Consider the following 16,832-nt stretch of genomic DNA (forward strand, 5'->3'; position numbering starts at 1 on the left):
AAGCCAATAAAGAACATATTGATCAACCAATGCTTTATAACATGGAAAAGACCAAATTTTAATATTCTTTTACTCTATAGCAAATAGCGAAAAGATAGGAGAGAAAAGTTGAATGTAAAAACAAGACTGAGGGCGGCCCTGGTGGCGCAGCGGTTTAGCGCCACCTGCAGCCCAGAGTGTGATCCTGGAGACCCGGGATCGAGTCCCACATCAGGCTCCCTGCATGGAGCCTGCTTCTCCCTCCGCCTGTGTCTCTGCCTCTCTCTCTCTCTGTGTCTCTCATGAATAAATAAATAAAATATTTTTAAAAATAAATAAATAAATAAAAATAAAAACAAGACTGAAAAAGGAAACAATCAATAAAACTAAAAGGCAACCTATGGAATGGGAAAAGATATTCACAAATGACACATCAGATAAAGGACTAGTTTCTAAAATCTATAAAGAACTTATTAAACGCAACACTCAAAAAACAAAAGATCCAGTCAAGAAATGGGCAGAAGACATGAACAGATATTTCTCCAAAGAAGACATACAAATGGCCAACAGAAAAAAAAAATGGCTAACAGACACATGAAAAAGTGCTCAACATCACTCAGCATCACTCAGCATCATATCATATCATTTGATATGATACAAATCAAAACTACAATGAGATACCACCTCATACCAGTCAGAATGGCTAAAATGAACAATTCAGGAAACAACAGATGTTGGTGGGAATGCGGAGAAAGGGGAACCTTCTTACACTGTTGGTGGGAATGCAAACTGGCGCTGCCACTTTGGATAACAGCATGGAGACTCCTTAAGAAGTTAAAAATAGAACTACCCTATGACCTAGCAATTGCACTACTAGGTATTTATCCAAAGGATACAAATATAGTGATTTGAAGGGGCACATGCACCCCAATGTTTATAGCAGCATTGTCCACAACTGCCAAAATATGGAAAGATCCTAGATATCCATCAACAGATGAATGGATAAAGATGTGGTATGTTTACACACACACACACACACACACACACACACACAGGAATATTAGCCATCAAAAAGAATGAAATCTTGCCATTTGCAATGATGTGGATAGAACTACAGGGTATTATGCTAAGCAAAATAAGTCAAAGAAAGACAAATATTATGATTTCACTCATATATGCAATTTTTAAAAAATCTTTAAAATTTGTTTGAGAGAAAGAAAGAGAGTGTACAAGTAAGCGCAGGTAGGAGCAGTGGGAGAGGGACAGAGAAACCTTAGCAGACTCCTTGCTGAAGTCGGAGTCCCATGTGAGGTTCAATCTTGCAACCCTGAGAGCATGACCTAAACTAAAACCAAGAGTCAGTTGTTTAACCAACTATGCTACCCAGGAGCCCCTCACTCATATGTGGAATTTAAAAAAAATCAAACAGATGAACATAGGGGAAGAGAAAGAAAAGTAAGATATATACAGAGAAGGAGGCAACCATAAGAGGCTCTTAACTATAGGAAACAAACTGAGGGTTGCTGCAGGGAAGGAGGGTGGGTGGATGGGTAACTGAGTGATGGGCATGAAGGAGGGCACTTGATGTAATGAGCACAGGGTGTCATATGAAACTGATGAATCACTAAATTCTACCCCTAAAACTATTAACACACTATGTGTTAACTAAATTGAATGAAAAAAACCCACAGAAAACAAAAAACAAGACAGAAGATCCAGAGAGAAATAAAGGAGATGTCATTAAAAGACCATAGACAATGTGATTATATCTCAACTCCCCTCTATCCCCCACAAAAAAGGTTGAGAGCTGAAAAACTGCAGGTCATTTAAAATATTTATCATATAGCATAATACTCATAAACACAATTTTCAGAAAATAAAATATCTTATATTTTAAAACCCTGTCATTTCTAAATATCTGACTTCATTACAAAGAACGGATTCATACTGAGTGAGTCACTGGGGAAGCCTTTAAATCTAAAGTTAAATAATGTTTCTATATTAGAGATAAAGATGTAACCTCATAAGTTCATAGGTTCTTAAAAGGAAAACTAACAGTATAATAAAACAAAATAGTTAACTCTAAAATGCAACAAAGTATGATATGTGTTACATTTCAAAGTACCTAAGACAAGATTCATACTCTTATACCAAAAAAGCATGATCAGCACAATTTGTTTTTCTGTTTTAATGATAATGAACAATTTTAGAGACTGAGAATAATTTTTCACTTTCATGTAATTAAGTAATATTTAATAAGGGATCTCCTCCCTTATCAAGTTCAGATCATTTATCATTACAAAAAATGTTAGTTAAGTCTTCAATGATCATCAAGCAAGGGAGAATTAACAGGCTAAATAAAAGGATCTTTTGAATAAACTTGACACTTACCAATAATCCACAGTATAAGTAGATAGTCTATTCTTTCAAGGGCTGGCCCCATTGTGTTTTTTTTATCCTCATTGTAGACAAGAGAGTATAGGTTTAATAACAGCAGGAATGTGAAATATGATGCTCCATGAATAATAAATTTCATAAAAGGAGTGTGAATGATTCTGCCAAACTGAGATTTGGGAGCTATCAAATAACAAAGTGACAAAACTGGCCAAAAGATGCCCACTGTCAAAACAGTCATTATCTTCTTACACGTGGGCTTACGTCGGTAACCTGACATCTGTCCAAACCAAACAGTGTTCAGGAACTGCTGGCAGTTAGACTGTGAGACAAACTGAAAAGGACACACACATATACAAAATAAAGAAAAGAAAACCTGTAAATATAATCAATCATTATTTATTTAATTTATTTAATTGATATTCAAAGGTTTAATAATAGCTTAAAATCAATTCTATACAGTCCACATAATTTTTTTTTCATTTTTCTTACATGTAATAAAAGAGTACAGAGGTTGAGAGCATAGACTGGACCCACACTAACCTGGATTCAAATCCAGGCTCTGCCACCTAATAATTGACTTTGAGCAAGTCTTTAAACTTTAAGCCTCAAATTTACCATCTATAAAATTGAGATAATAATAATCTCTACTCATAAACTTGTCAAAGCTCTTAGAATAGTGCCTGATTCATAGCATGTAGTATATAAGTATTAATGATTAGTAATAGCTTAGTTAGCCATTTTGCAAAATTTAATTTGTAGAGACTCTCATAACGTTTGTGAAATTTCAAAGTTAACAACCATAAACCAAAGAAAAAAGCTTGTCTAGAAGAAGTGCTGATTTCAGTTATAAGAAATCAAGACGCTAAGATAGTAAAGCAATCCAAGTCTAAACATCAGATTTATATTCCATGAAAACACTGAGATTTTCTTAAAATATATTATATTCTTAAAGCTGCTTATTACTGAATTTTGTGTAAGAAAAAAAAAGGAAAAATATTGCCTGTAAATAAGAGGGAAATTCTAGTTCACGTACAGGAATCAATTTATCAAAGTTTACAAAGCTTCTTAGTTTATTAATTTCAGAAGCAGTATCTTCCCAATATAACGCTCATGTTGTGAAGTTTAACTTAAGGATTCTGGTAACTCTGGATACAATAATGTGATCAGGTTTGAAATTACCAAAGCACAAGTAATGATAATGTCATTCAGATATCTAAATACTAATTGGTCAATCTTCCGTTTTAAAATGATTTATCCTGGGTGCCTAGGTGGCTCAATCCGTTAAGTGTCTGTCTCTTGACTTTGGCCCAGGTCATGATCTCAGGATTGTGAGGTCGAGCCCTATGTTGGGCTTGATGCTTGATGTGGATACTGTCTTCCTCACCACTCCCCTCTAAAATAAATAAGTACACATATAAATAAAATTATTTATCCTGAGACAGAATATTATTTGTAGAATATAACACTCCAGTAATATACACACACACATATATAGGCACGGTTTTTGTTGTTTATTGTGCTTATTAAGAAATTTCCTGAGCAGCCCGGGTGGCTCAGCAGGTTCATGCTGCCTTCAGCCCAGGGCGTGATCCTGGAGACCCATGATCAAGTCCCACATCGGGCTCCCTGCATGGAGTCTGCTTCTCCTTCTGCCTGTGTCTCTGCCTCTCTCGCTCTCTGTCTCTCATGAATAAATAAAATCTTAAAAAAAAAAATTCCCTAAAATTCTATACTTGTGTTTGGTAGTTAAATCTTACTTCATTCTTCATTCTTCTGCTCAAATTCCCATGCTCTTAGGGGATCTTAATTTGCCTCTCAAGATGAAATACCAGAGACAGAAATAGGTTTTCCTCTCACCAACTACCCAGTTTAGTAGCATCTCAAATTTAGTGGTTTCTCCCTTCACCCCAGTATCAAAGCAATTTCAGAGCTGACTTCTGCCATCCCTCTACATAATGGTGATTTAAGTAACAGTAATGTTAAATATATAATTTGAAAAACAAAATTTCAACTGGAAATGTTCTAAGTCTGTGGTGGTTTTAAAATATTGATATAAATCAGCAGACTCCTCTCATCAAGAGGTGGGTTATCAGTATTTCATACCCTTCAATTCAACAAGGCTGTGATTGCTTTAATCAGTAAATTCTGGAAGAAGTGATACTATGTGACTTCTGCAGGTAGGTTTTCTTTGTTTTTTGTTTTAAAGATTTTATGTATTTATTCATGAGCAACACAGGGAGAAAGGCAGATACAGGCAGGCTTTGCGCAGGGAGCCTGATGCAGGACTTGATTCCAGGACCCCGGGATCACGACCTGAGCCAAAGGCAGACACTCAACCACTGAGCCACCCAGGCACTCTGACTGTGGTAGGTTTTAAAACAAGATTCCACCTTGTTTGAGGAACACTTGCTCTTGGAGTATAAAGCGACCTACTACCTGAAGTTATCATGCCATGAAGAAGCCCAGGTTAATGTAGGCACTCTAGGCGGCCCTGAGAGGCTTCTTAGACCATCTCCTCACAGTCAACCCACCATGACTCCTGTAGTAAGTGCTCAGGAGGCCCACCTGCCATGGATCCAACCAGCCCACCCAAGAGCTCTTGGCTGGAGTCCTCAGCTGCTGCTCAGGCCCCAGACATTTGAGTGAAGAAGCCTCCAGATGATTGTAGCCACCAGTCATCTGAGCTATGTCAGAGACCCTAGACTAGTGGTAATTCATCCTTGCTGTGCCCTTTCCTAATTCCTGGCCTACACAATCCAAGAGCATAATAAAATGATTATGAAATGATTATAAATGATTGTGAAATATATAGTTTTATGCCACTAAGTACCAGGAGTTTGTTATTTAGGACAGATTGCCTAAATAAAGTCTACCAACTATGTGGGAAGATATTATCCTCCCCTTTGATCATATCTAGAAATCTAGTTTAAAAAATTACATTTTCATTCACTCTTAAAATTACAGAGTTACAGAGTATTTCCTTTCAAATAAAAATATTACTACTACTTCTTGTTTCCTTTTCTTGCATCTTCTTTAGAATGGAACATTTGGAAAAAAAAAAAAGAGAGAGAGAGAGAATGGAACATTTGGTTATATGTGTGAGTCCCTCAGGGATCTATATCTATATCTGTATCTGTATCTATCTCCCATTTGGAAACTGGCTCTTAGTTTTTCCTTCCCTAACCAGGATAATCTCAGGTCTTTCCACCTTTCTTTGAAGTTCTTTTTCCAATCACATAAGTTAATTTTGTATCTTGTTATCTCTTTATTCTAGCATTTTCTAGTATTTCATGTCTATTTTAGGTTGTGGAATATACAGAAGTAAATAATTCAACCTAAGATCTCGTCAAAATGTATGTTAGAGGAAGATTACATCAGGGGTTCTATATTTTTTCTATTTATGCACATTAGTGTTGTGTTTCCTTTTTAAGCACACAGGTATGTTGTTGATTTATAATCTTATAGTTATACTAATCCAAGTTCTTGTATTTAATTTTTTCCTATAAATGTTTTACCTTAATCAAGAACTTTATAGAGTACTAGAAAAAGCATAGGATTTGAAGCCAGAGATCTGGATAAGCGATATACCACGTAGGTACGTTAAAATAAACATCTTAAAATTCCTGTACCAATTTCCTGAGTTACAAAACCATTGTAAGGCTCAAATTTTCAATCAAATCAATACAAAATTCTGCTTCTAGTACCAAAGGTCCTATATATTTCTTCCTACCATTATCTGTCTCAGGCCCCATTTTTATACTAATACAAACTTGATAAGCAAGTTTTATTCCAACATCTATATTGATAACAAAAAATAATGGGTCTTAGGGGCATCTGGGTGGCTCCATTGGTTGAGTATCTGACAAGTTAATTTAGCTCAGGTCATGATCTCAGGGTTGTAAGATGGAGCTCTGCAATGGTTCTGTACTAAGTGCAGAATCCCCTTGTCCCTCTCTCTCTGCCCTTTACCCTCTCTGTGCTCTTGCTCTCACTCTCTAAAATAAATAAATAAAATCTTTAAAAAAAAATAATAGGTCTTAGAAAAAAATCTTAAAAGTACCATTTACCAACACCTCGTACTACCAACTGGATATCATTACTTACATATAAATACCCATGCTTAGTAATATATCTCAAAAAATGAAATTTAAAATGCATACTTTCCTTCTTCAAGTTCCTGAATCTATATTGTGTGTGTATATGGGGATTAGATAGGTATTTCCCTTAATAGGAAGGGTGATGCCAGTAGAGCCAGATTCAACTTAGTTACCATATCATGTGCCTCTCCACCTTTGAGTTTCAATGAATTAACAAATAAGAACCAGGAAACACAATATCTAATAGTTTATTTTTAAGCAGAAAGGCGCTATTACTATAGAAAGCACTATTTATTACCAGATCAACGAAACAAACCTATGACAGACAAAAGAGAAGATGGAAACATTACTATGAAAGTATGTAGTATACAAGATCTTACCTAACTAGCTACTATTTGGCAAAAACATTAACACTCATATTATAATTAATATTATTAAAAGCAACTTGTATCAACTATACTTCAATTTTTAAATTTTTATTCTTTATTTATTTTTAAAAGATTTTATTTATTCATGAGAGACACACAGAGAGAGACACAGACATAGTCAGAGGGAGAAGCAGGATCCCTGCAGAGAGATCGATATGGGACTTGATCCTAGGACTCCGGGATTACGCCCTGAGCCAAAGGCAGACACTCAGCCACTGAGCCACCCAGGTGTCCCACTTAGATTAAAAAAAAAAAAAAAAAAAAAGTGGTAAAACTTTCCTTGAACCTAAAAAACAATAATGGCAACAGTCACTTATTGAGTATTTGTTTAATGCCAGCATTCATTGTACTAAACTTTAAAAGTACATATCTTTGGGGGGCCTGAGTGTCTCAGTCAGTTAAGCATCTGCCTTCGGCTCAGGTCATGATCTCAGAGTCCTGGGCCCCATATGGGGCTTCTAACTCAGCGGAGGGTCTGCTTCTCCCTCTCCCTCTGGCCCTCATCCCTGTTTGTGCTCTCGCTCTCTCTGTCTCAATTAAAAAAAAAAATCTTTTAAAAAAATCTTTTAAAAAACAGTGATAGTAGAGTACATATCCTTAATTAATTCTTAATTGCTCTGAGCCACTATACTACTGTGGAAGAAATAATTCTTTTTTTTTTTAAAGATTTTATTTATTTATTCATGAGACACACACACACACACACACACACACACACACACAAAGGCAGAGACACAGGCAGAGAGAAGCAGGATCCATGCAGGGAGCAGGATGTGGGACTCGATCCCGGCACTCCAGGATCACACCCTGGGCTGAAGGCAGGCGCTAAACTGCTGAGCCACCCAGGCATCCCAAAATAATTCTTTTTTAAAAGATTTATTTATTTTAGAGAGAGAGAGAGAGAACACTAGAGGAAGGGGCAAAGGGAGGGGAAGAGAGAACCCCAAGCCAATTCTGCACTGAGCAGAGAGCTGGGCTTGACCTCACAACCCTGAAATCACGACCTGAGCTGAAACCAAGAGTCAGATGCTTAACCGACTGTGCCACCCAGGCACCCTGGAAATAATTTATATATGACACAGAAAATCTCATACCTCCTTTTGGTTATATTTGATAGCAAGTTTTAGACGACTTAAATTCATTCTTTCTTCTAGTAATCCCCGTTTGTCAAGAGGCTCATCATTAGATGTATGGTTTAGAATAACTTCCAATTCTCTTGAATTCCGGGCTTGTGCAAGCAAATCTTTAGCAAACATTTTGCATTGCCGGGCTAGTTCCTCATAATCATTCCTGTAAAATGCAACAATCTATTATTAGAAATGTCACTTGCAGCTTCTAATTAAGCTGTTTTCAGTAGAAAATTATTTACTCAGCAACATTTTAATTCTGACAGGGTTTTATAAAATCTGAAGTCATTTTGTAGTGATGATCAAAAGAACTTACTGATACATAAACCCTCAACAGCTTTGGGGAAAACTGTAACACAATTATGTTCCCTGTGTTCATACTGATCATTTTAGATGAGCACAGTATTTCCTTATATACACTGATATTCCTAGAAATTTGGGTTATAGTTGTCAATCAATTCTTAAATCATTTGCCCTTATTCTCTGTAAGTTTGGTATCAAACTTCCTTCTTATATTACTTATCTAAACAATAGATTATAATAATGCTATCCAATAAATATTACTATGTAACTTTTATTAAGGTGTTTTCAATAATAGTTTACAACATGTTTTATACTACTTCTGATATTAAAATAGTATTCTGATTCACTTTTAAAGTGTTCAACAAAATTCAAGTTGGAAGTAAAAGACACTGAAATACTCCTAGCAAACAATTTTCTCTCATAATTATTATTCCTTGAAATTTAGAATTTAACTGCTGGTTAAAGATAGGCTTAAATCAACCAACTTATGAGAAATTAAGAAGTTTTAGCAGATATCCTCTCTAAGAACATCAGTTATATTAAAATTATGTCTTAGTGTTAATACCTTAAAAATAAAGTTAGAAATAAATATGAGTCAATTGGGGTCAGATTTCATAAAATAATTCTTATTCAGTTTTTTTCTCCTTAATGACAGAGGAAGGGAAAATAGAAAAATTTTCCAAATGATTAATCTTCTATACAATGAGATTTTCCATGAACAGAAAATTATCAAAGAATTAAAAACTTTTCCTTACAGAGTAAATTTTTCTCATCTACTCTTTGCATTTCCTACATAACCAAAACTACCTAAAAATAGTAATTGGATTTCTTTAATAATTGAAGTATTACTGCTTCTTGGTCTAGGATCTAATTATAGATGAGAATATTCATCAAAAGTGTGTATTAGCAAAAAAAAAAAGTGTGTATTATTACAAAGTGGTTTCATCTTAAACACTGACACACCACTAAATTCAGTAAAGTTAATATATTTTATTAATTTAATTTTCTTAATCTTTAATAAATTACTAGAAGACTAATAAGTGGCTGTGTAGTTTGGATAGAAATATAGTAGACTAGAAGCCAGAAGTCCTATGTTCTAGTTATAGCTGCTGCTAACTCTATTCCTAATCAGATGCTGATATCAGGAAGATATCTAACCTACATAGATCACTTTCCCTGTCTATGAAAAACAAGGGGACTGAAGTAAATGAATTCTATAATCACTTCAAAATCTAACTTTATTATCCTATGATTAAAGAATAATCATAGCAGTTGCTTCAAACCCTTTTAGGAAGGAGTTGAATGAATTCTCTTTTATAAGGTAACTGAGAATTCTAATTGTAAGATAATAAGATTATAAAATAGCAAGCTTTTCAGATTTAAAAGGAATAATTTATAACAGCTCATGTGCTAATAAAGTTAAAAGTAGCAACAAGTTACATTTTACCAATGTCTTATGTGTTTCTCAAAGTATATACTTTATTTCCTATTGAGTTTAAATAAATTTTAATTTATTCAAATTGGAATATAGTAGTTCCAAACTTGAAAACTTATAAATAGGAATATTTAAAAAGTTTCTAGAACTCAGAGCTATCAAGAACACACTATAAACTGCTGTTAAGGCATAAGAAAACTGCCAGCTTCTTATCACCCTTTCAGGAAGAAGTTTGACTCTTTCCATCTTGTTAAGTCACTAGAGGAGTACAAGGCAAAGACATGGGGCTCCCACAGCAGCTAGACTTAAAAGGAAAGTAGAGATAGGTATAATCTGCCCCCCAGAAACCTCACAGCAAGAATTGGCAAGAATGATCAATTTCTCCTTCTTTGGGGGGGGTACCAGGGATACTTTAACATAAGGGAAAGTCTCAAAGTTCCACAAGTCTAAGGACTTCTTTTTTTAATGTTTAAATTAGTTATTAATAGGCTGTTTTTTCACAGCCTTTTTTTGGTCCTCTACCCTAACTCTCTAAGGGACATTTATAACCATTCTTTATGCCAAAACTACATTTAACTCTTCACTTCAGAGTAAAACTCAGAGGGATGAATGGATCCATCCCTCTTAATTAGTAGTATTTTATTTTTAAGTCTACATGCTATGTGTCTCCTAATAGAAAAATCTCACCAAACAGTGAAAAGGCACTATATCTGTGTATGTGTGTGTGTGTGTGGGGGGGGGGGGGGGGGGGAGGGATGTCCACGACACACGGAAACCATTCTATATGCTTCCGAAAGTTATGAAAGATCAGGCTCCAAGGATGATTATACAATCTGGAAACAAGGGGAGGTGGGATAGAGAACAGTTACAAATTTCCTCTTGCTTAAGGCTACCACTCCCACTACTCTTCACTGTCTTAGAACTCCTTTGGCAACATTAAACAAAGGGGAAACGTAGGGATGGTGCAAGAATTTCAAAGGGCAGGTGGGGAAGAAGCTACCTAAATAACACCTAAATAACACCAACGTCTTTTCCATTGAATCTGAAGGAAAATCCCAAATAGGTAGCAGCAAGGTCTGGTCATCTTGTTTCAAAAGTAAATAAATACAAACATTAATTTGGTCTATGAAAAAGCCCAGGGTGAAGGGATTCTGAAAAAAAAAAAAAAAAGATATAATTTACAATTTCCATTCATTCCCACCTGAATTCCACCTCCACAAGGCTTAATTCTTTTAAATCAGCACTAAGTTCAAATGCTCTCAGAATTGGATCCTCCTCTGTTAACATTATTAGAGCTGGACTGGCCAAACAGCGATATATATCAAGACGAAACCTGTGATAAAATTTGATTCCGTAATGTAAAATAAATGTATTATACACATATAATTAGTATTTTTAACCTACAATTTTCATAAATTTAAAAGTAAAATACTACAAAATTAAAAGAAACTAAAACAACTATAATATACTTATTACAGGATAACCTGCATAAAAAGAAAGACTTAAAAAATAAGTCTTTGTATTCTTCAATCCAATTAAATTAAAAAATTTCTTTCCTGAACCCATATTATTTTAAATAAAATAGGCTAATAACTAATACATTTTGAATATGATATGAATCATAAAATTTTTCCTTCCTCAGTGATAAGACTACATTAATATGCTAGATATGTATTACACATGACTCATTCAATCAGGTCATTTTTTTTTTCAACCAGGTTTTTTTTTAAAGATGTTTCAAATCTTAAGAATGAAATCATTCATTTATGCTTAATCTCTAGCTAACAGGAAAGCACACTCCTTTACCTTCTGTAAACTAGTTAAGCTTCATATTCAATACCTAAGTAGGAAGCAAACCCAAAAAATTTTGCTATAAGTCTTTCATTTATAAGCATATACTTCTTAATTTACAAATTTGGTATATTATATAATATATATTTTCTTCTAAACATAAATTTAATACATGTTTGTTATTTAAAAAAAGGAAGCAGTTTAGAAACATGATGGTCCCCAGTTCTCCTCCTTCCACCAAATCTACTCTTCAAGGAATGGTCACATTACAGGGAACTGTGAATATCCTTGATACTTTCAATTCACCTACAAACATAATCAGATATACTACATAAAGCAGCAACTCTTTCTATGCCACTACACATAGAGTCATGTCATTTTTTTTCCCAAAACTGGATGGTTCCCCATTTAATGGCAGCTCATCAGATCTCCATTAATGGAAATTTTAGTTGCTTCTAATGTACTTCTATAAATAACGCAGCAATGAATATTCTTTAGTTCACATATCCTTTGCACACTTAGAATCGCTGGATATAATGGCATATGTGTTTTAAATTCTAATAGATGCTTCCAAAGCACTAACAATAAGGAGAGATCATTTTCTCCTACATTATCATTAATATTTTGCCACTCTAAAAGATGAAAAATGGAATTTTATCTGAACTTCTTTAGAAGCTTAAGCATCATTTCCTGCTTAGTATCCATTTATACTACTTCTGTAAACTCTTGTTCATTTCCATTAGCCTATTTTTCTCATAACTGTTTATTTTTAAAAATCATTTGTAAGATCTACATATCAAAGAAATTATCACTCTGTCTAGTCACAGTATTTTATATACTTTTTCCCCCAGTTTACTGTTTGTCTTTTTACTTTGTTTACAGTGGAATTTTCCTATATGGAAATTTAAATCTTTTATTTAAACAAACTTATTGAAATATTCCTTATTTACCATACAGGTTTCTGGTCTTACTAAAGATATAAAGGTAAATCATGCATAATGCATTTTTAAGAAAATAATATTTATGAAATCCAATTATAATTTAGCTGTTCAATAAAACAAGTATAGTTACTGTATCTGAAGTATGGATTTCTAAAGAGATATTTGCCTACACCAAAACTGTCCAAAAATTTGAGAGAAATATATGTAACTAAGCAACTTATCTTTGTTTCCATCAATATGTCTACATTAATTAATCTCATCAGTTTATTTCTAAAAATTACTTTTGTATTAACCAACATTATCATACTCAAAATATATTAAGGATTAATGACAAAGTGAACAGCAAGAGTGACTGCTAGTGACAGTGGTAATCAATTGTGCTAGAGTAATAATGGAGTGCTGTTGTACGGAAAGTACTTTGATGTACCTAACAAATAATGAGGCTGCCTCACTTTATAAAATCACTTTTGGTATTCAAAACACCATCAAAGTAATGATGGTGTGAGGAGGTAAGTGATTCTACTACACCAAAAATATGTATATAAGTGAACAAAATTACAGTTGACCATTGAACAACATGGGTTTGAACTGTGTGGGTTCACTTATATGTGGTTTTCTAAAATATAGTATAGTACTGTAAATGTATTTTGTCTTCTTTATGATTTTCTTTTCTCTAGCTTACTTATTATAAGAATATAGTACATAATATGTATAATATACAAAATATGTGTGAATTGACAGTTTGTGTTATTGGTAAGGCTTCTAGGCAACAGTAGGCTAATTAGTAGTTAAGTTTCTGCAGAGTTAAAAGATAGTAGATTTTTAACAGTATAAGGGGTTGGCGCCCCTAACTCCCACATTGTTCAAGGGTCAACTATATTTTTAAAAATCAGCCATTTCAGGTCATTGAAAATTATCTATTGAGATCAATTATTGAAAAATTTCTAGAGCTTCAAGCAAGAATGGTTTGAATCTGTGGTCTTCTTGCCTGAGGCTACTTTGATCACCTCTGCCTCCCCAGTTCAGTCATGGAGAACTGCAGTTTTCCAGCCTGAAGATGGTAAATCTGTACTTTTGTGCTTAATGGGGGTGAAGATCAATTCGATGGAAAGCAAAAACCTCCAGCTCAGCTGGTTGAAAGAGTTGGACTTGGAGGAGATGCGCAAGGAAAATTTGCAGATTTATAAGACAAATCTTGGAGTCTGAGTAGAGGCAAACAGCAGACCAATGAGAAACTTAACAGGGAGATCTTAGAAATGAAAAAAGCCATAAAATGACTCATATAAAGCTTTCAGAGATTTCTGGCTGACTAAAATATTAGATATATATGGAGAACATCAGATAGTTTGGTAATATGAAAAAGACAAGGAACTATTGAGAAATGGCTTCAACTTTGACTATATTCCCCAACTAACCAATAGACTCATCAAGAGACAGGACTCTTACAGTCTCAAAGTATATTAACATAAACTCCACCCAATCAGTGGCTCACCTATACAGATTCTGAAATGATCCTTAGGAATCAAACTAAAGATTAAAAATAATCAGGGTGCCTGAGTGTCTAAGTGTCCAACTCTTTGGTATCAGCTCAGGTCATGATCTCATAGATTGTGGGATGGAGCCCTGCATCAGGCTCTGCACTCGTGAGGAGTCTCCTTGAAGATTCTCTCCCTCTGCCCCTCCATCTAACTTATGTGTGTGTTCTTTCTCTAAAATAAAGAAATACATCTTTTTCAAAAATAAGAATCAGGGCAGCCCAGGTAGCTCAGCGGTTTAGCACCGCCTTCAGCCCAGGGCATAATCCTGGAGATCCGGGATCGAGTCCCACATCAGGCTCCCTGCATGGAGCCTGCTTCTCCCTCTGCCTGTGTCTCTGCCTCTCTCTCTGTGTGTGTCTCTCATGAATAAATAAATAAAATCTTTTTAAAAAATGAAAACAACTGTGCTTCAAAGTACATCATCAAAAAAGTAAAAAGGTAACTAATAGAATGTAAAAAAGATTTGCAAATCATGTATCTGATAAGGAATTCAGAATATATATTTAGAATATATATTTAAAAAAACTCTTGCAATTCAGCAATAAAAAGATAGATAACCAATCAAAAACTGGGAAACAGAAATGAATAGACATCTCCAAAAATGATAAGCAAATGACTGATAAGAACTTAAAATATACAATTTATATGAAATATCCAGAATAGGCAAACCTGTAAGAACAGAAAGTAAATTTAGTGATATCTAGCAGCTGAGTGACTGCTAATTAATATAATGTTTCTTTTTTTTTTTAAGATTTTATTTATTTATTCATGAGAGACAAAGAGAGAGGCAGAGACACAGGCAGAGGGAGAAGTAGGCTCCATGCAAGGAGCCCAATGCGGGACTCGATCCTGGGACTCTAGGATCACGCCCTGAGCCAAAGGCAAACACTCAACTGCTGAGCCACCCAGGCATCCCCAATATAGTGTTTCTTCTTGAAGTGATGAAATGTTCTGGAATTCAATAATGATGGTCAATGTATAACTCTATGAATATTATAAAATGGTGAATTTTAAAATTTATGAATTTATCTCAATAAATTATAACTCAATAAAGTTATTTTAAAAATACAGTATATTCTCTGATCAATTAATTTAGAAATTAAATTACAAATCACCAGTAGAAAAAAATCTGGGACCACCCCAAATATGTGAAAGTACAACAGCACACTTTAACCCATGAATCAAGAGAATGAAAAGACAAGCTACAGGATAGGAGAAAATATTTGCAAAAAACATATCTGATAAAGGATTCTACATATAAAGTATACAAAGAACTCTTAAAACTCAACAATAAGAAAACAAACAATCCAATTTAAAAATAGGCAAGAGATATGAACAGACATCTCACAAAAGAAGATATGCAGATGACAAATAAGCATATAGAGATGTACAATATCATACATCACTAGGGAACTGCAATCAAAGCAACAACGAGATACAAAACCATTTCATACCCATCAGAAAGGCTAAAATCCAAACCCTGACAGTATCAAATGCTAGTAAGGATATAGAGCAACATGAACCTTATTCATTGTTCTGAATGCTGAATGGTGCAGGTACTTTGCAAGACAGTTTGGCAGTTTCTTATAAAAGTAAACATATCCTTCACATATGATCCAGCAATCACACTTCTTAGTATTTATCTAATGAGTTGAAAACTTATGTCCACATGAAAACCTATACATGAATGTTTATAACAGCTTTATTCATAACTGCCAAAACTTGGAAGTAATCAAAATGTCTTTCAGTAGATGAACGGATGAACTGTAGTACCTTCCTACAATGGGGTACTGTTCAGTGTTAAAAAGAAATGTACTGGGGGATCCCTGGGTGGCGCAGCGGTTTAGCACCTGCCTTTGGCCCAGGGCGCGATCCTGGAGACCCGGGATCGAATCCCACATCGGGCTCCTGGTGCATGGAGCCTACTTCTCCCTCTGCCTGTGTCTCTGCCTCTCTCTCTCTCTGTGACTATCATACATAAATAAATAAAAAAAAAATTAAAAAAAAAATAAATGTACTGTCAAGCCATGAAAACACATGAAGGAAACTTAAATACATATTACTAAATGAAGGAAGTAATGTGAAAAGGCTACATATTGTATGATTCCAATTATGCCACATTACAGAGAAAAGTTAAAACCACAAAGATAGTTAAAAAAAAAAAATCAGTGTTTGCCAGCAACTACTATCATCATGCTACTACTATGCAACTACTACCATGCCATCAAGGCAAGGATATTCATTCTTACTAACTCACATTTAACATCATACTGGAGGTTACTAGGCAATGCAATAAGGCAAGAAAAATGAAGCCCTAAAGATTGGAAAAGAAGTAAAACTGTCTTTACCTACAGATGATATAATCTTATATATAAAAAATCTTTAGGAATCTAAAAAGCAAACAAACAAAAAACCCTATTAGAATAATTGAATTTAGCAAGATCACAAGATATAAAACCAGTATACAAAAAAAAAAAATCTGTTTTATTTCTATATACTAGCAATGAACCATCTGCAAATGAAATTAAGAAAGCAATTCATGTGCAATATAATCAAAACAAATAAAATACTTACGAATAAATTGTAAAAAAGAAGCAAAGACCCATACACTGAAGACTAGAAAGCATTGCTGAAATTAGGAAAATCTAATAAAATGGAGAGATATACCATGTTTATAGGTTGAAAGACTTAATATTATTAAAATGGCAATTCTCTCCAAATTGGCTTAATGCAACCCCTCTTAAAAATCTAAGCAGGTGTTTTAAAAATTGATAACTCATTCTAAACTTTATTTGC

The 16,832-nt window shown here is 34.3% G+C and overlaps 1 protein-coding gene across 8 annotated transcripts in view; it reads right to left on the reverse strand.

The window, feature by feature from the left end:
- Positions 1-16,832, reverse strand: part of TRPC1 (transient receptor potential cation channel subfamily C member 1) — a 107,508-nt gene that overhangs the window by 63,355 nt on the left and 27,321 nt on the right. For 5 of the 8 annotated variants that reach the window (XR_013361070.1, XM_077864861.1, XM_077864863.1 and 2 more), the window contains 3 exons: positions 10,968-11,099; positions 7,996-8,191; positions 2,371-2,707 (listed from right to left, as the gene is read on the reverse strand). Coding sequence is in view for 6 of the 8 variants with exons in the window: in XM_077864861.1 (XP_077720987.1) it covers positions 2,371-2,707; positions 7,996-8,191; positions 10,968-11,099 (665 nt within the window). In the remaining 2 variants the exon portion in view is untranslated. Of the gene's footprint in view, positions 1-2,370; positions 2,708-7,995; positions 8,192-10,967; positions 11,100-16,832 lie in introns of those variants that run through there. The other 3 variants (XM_077864864.1, XM_077864862.1, XM_077864867.1) reach the window with 2 other exon arrangements.

This window comes from Canis aureus, chromosome 22 (assembly GCF_053574225.1).
Source record: "Canis aureus isolate CA01 chromosome 22, VMU_Caureus_v.1.0, whole genome shotgun sequence".
Taxonomy (NCBI): Eukaryota; Metazoa; Chordata; class Mammalia; order Carnivora; family Canidae; genus Canis; species Canis aureus.